This window comes from Orycteropus afer, unplaced genomic scaffold, assembly GCF_000298275.1.
Source record: "Orycteropus afer afer isolate SDZICR_OR568_19922 unplaced genomic scaffold, OryAfe1.0 scaffold00332, whole genome shotgun sequence".
In the NCBI taxonomy this organism is placed as follows: Eukaryota; Metazoa; Chordata; class Mammalia; order Tubulidentata; family Orycteropodidae; genus Orycteropus; species Orycteropus afer.
Genome location: NW_006921919.1, coordinates 2,016,415 through 2,017,460, shown reverse-complemented (window position 1 = coordinate 2,017,460; position 1,046 = coordinate 2,016,415). Strand labels below are relative to the sequence as shown.

The following is a 1,046-nucleotide window of genomic DNA, read 5'->3' as shown; positions in this document are numbered from 1 at the left end:
ACCTTCCTTCCGAGGAGTGGCTGGTGGGTTTGAACTGCCAGCCATCTGGTTAGCAGGCAAGTGACTTAGCCACTATGCTACCAGAGTTCGTATAGCATCATTTAAAAAGTGAAAATGCATCTTAATAATATATTTTATTTCATCTAGTATAGCCAAAATGTTATCAATTTTATGTGTGATTAGTATAATTATTGGGACCAAAAAAAAATTGGAGGGGACTAACTCTTAGAAAAAGGAGCTCTGGTGGTGTAGTGCCTAAGGCTTTTGACTGTATTAATCTATGTGCCAACCATTTATGTGTCTTTGGATTTGATACATGGTATTCCAGTATAGAATATTCTCTGACCCCATCTCCTTGGTCTTTCAGGAAATTCCTTAAGGTTTAGTCACTACCATTTGGAAACCTTTCCCATACCACGTTGTGTGTGTTTTGTTTTTACCGCTTATAATGGTATGCTTTGGCTTCGTAGTTTGGGGATCAGCATCTCTACTCTGGAAAACAGGCAGTTTTGCGTCATCCTCCACAGCCTCACATCTAGTGAAAGTCTATAGTATTTGATACATTGAAGCACACAAAACTGAACCACACTGAGAAAACTTTTACCAACAAGTACCTTGTTGCTTTTTTCCTAGCTCACAATAGTAAAGCAGCGAGAGCAGCCCGAAATGGTGTTCCGACAATTTCTGGTAGAAGACAAAGGACTTTATGGAGGATCATCTTACGTAGATTTCCTTTGTTGTGTTTACAAGGAGATCTGCCAGCTGCTTAATTAATTGAACCTTCTTCATTGTTGATGTTGTATTTCTTAGGAGATAACCTTCTTGGTGCCTAATTCTCCAGATGATAACAAACTAGATTTGATTTCTTACTTACTTTCAGAATAGTTTTCTTTCCAAGATGGCATTTATAACTTCAGCTTTGGTGCTCAGGTATAAAGCCAATGAAGGTACAATTGTATCTTAAAGGGAACAATCTACTTCTGATTGCACAATTTTAACTTTTAAAACTGATGCAGTTTGCATTTCATGGAAAACATAGTTTACAG

General features: G+C 37.6%; 1 protein-coding gene across 1 annotated transcript in view; it reads left to right on the top strand.

The window, feature by feature from the left end:
• The window catches only part of SEC24D (SEC24 homolog D, COPII coat complex component), a 132,695-nt gene extending 131,921 nt beyond the window's left edge, over positions 1-774 (top strand). Inside the window, exon 22 of the mRNA XM_007952368.2 lies at positions 634-774. Within this exon, the coding sequence (XP_007950559.1) occupies positions 634-774 (141 nt within the window). The remainder of the gene's footprint in view (positions 1-633) is intronic.
• Positions 775-1,046: the final 272 nt, after the last annotated feature.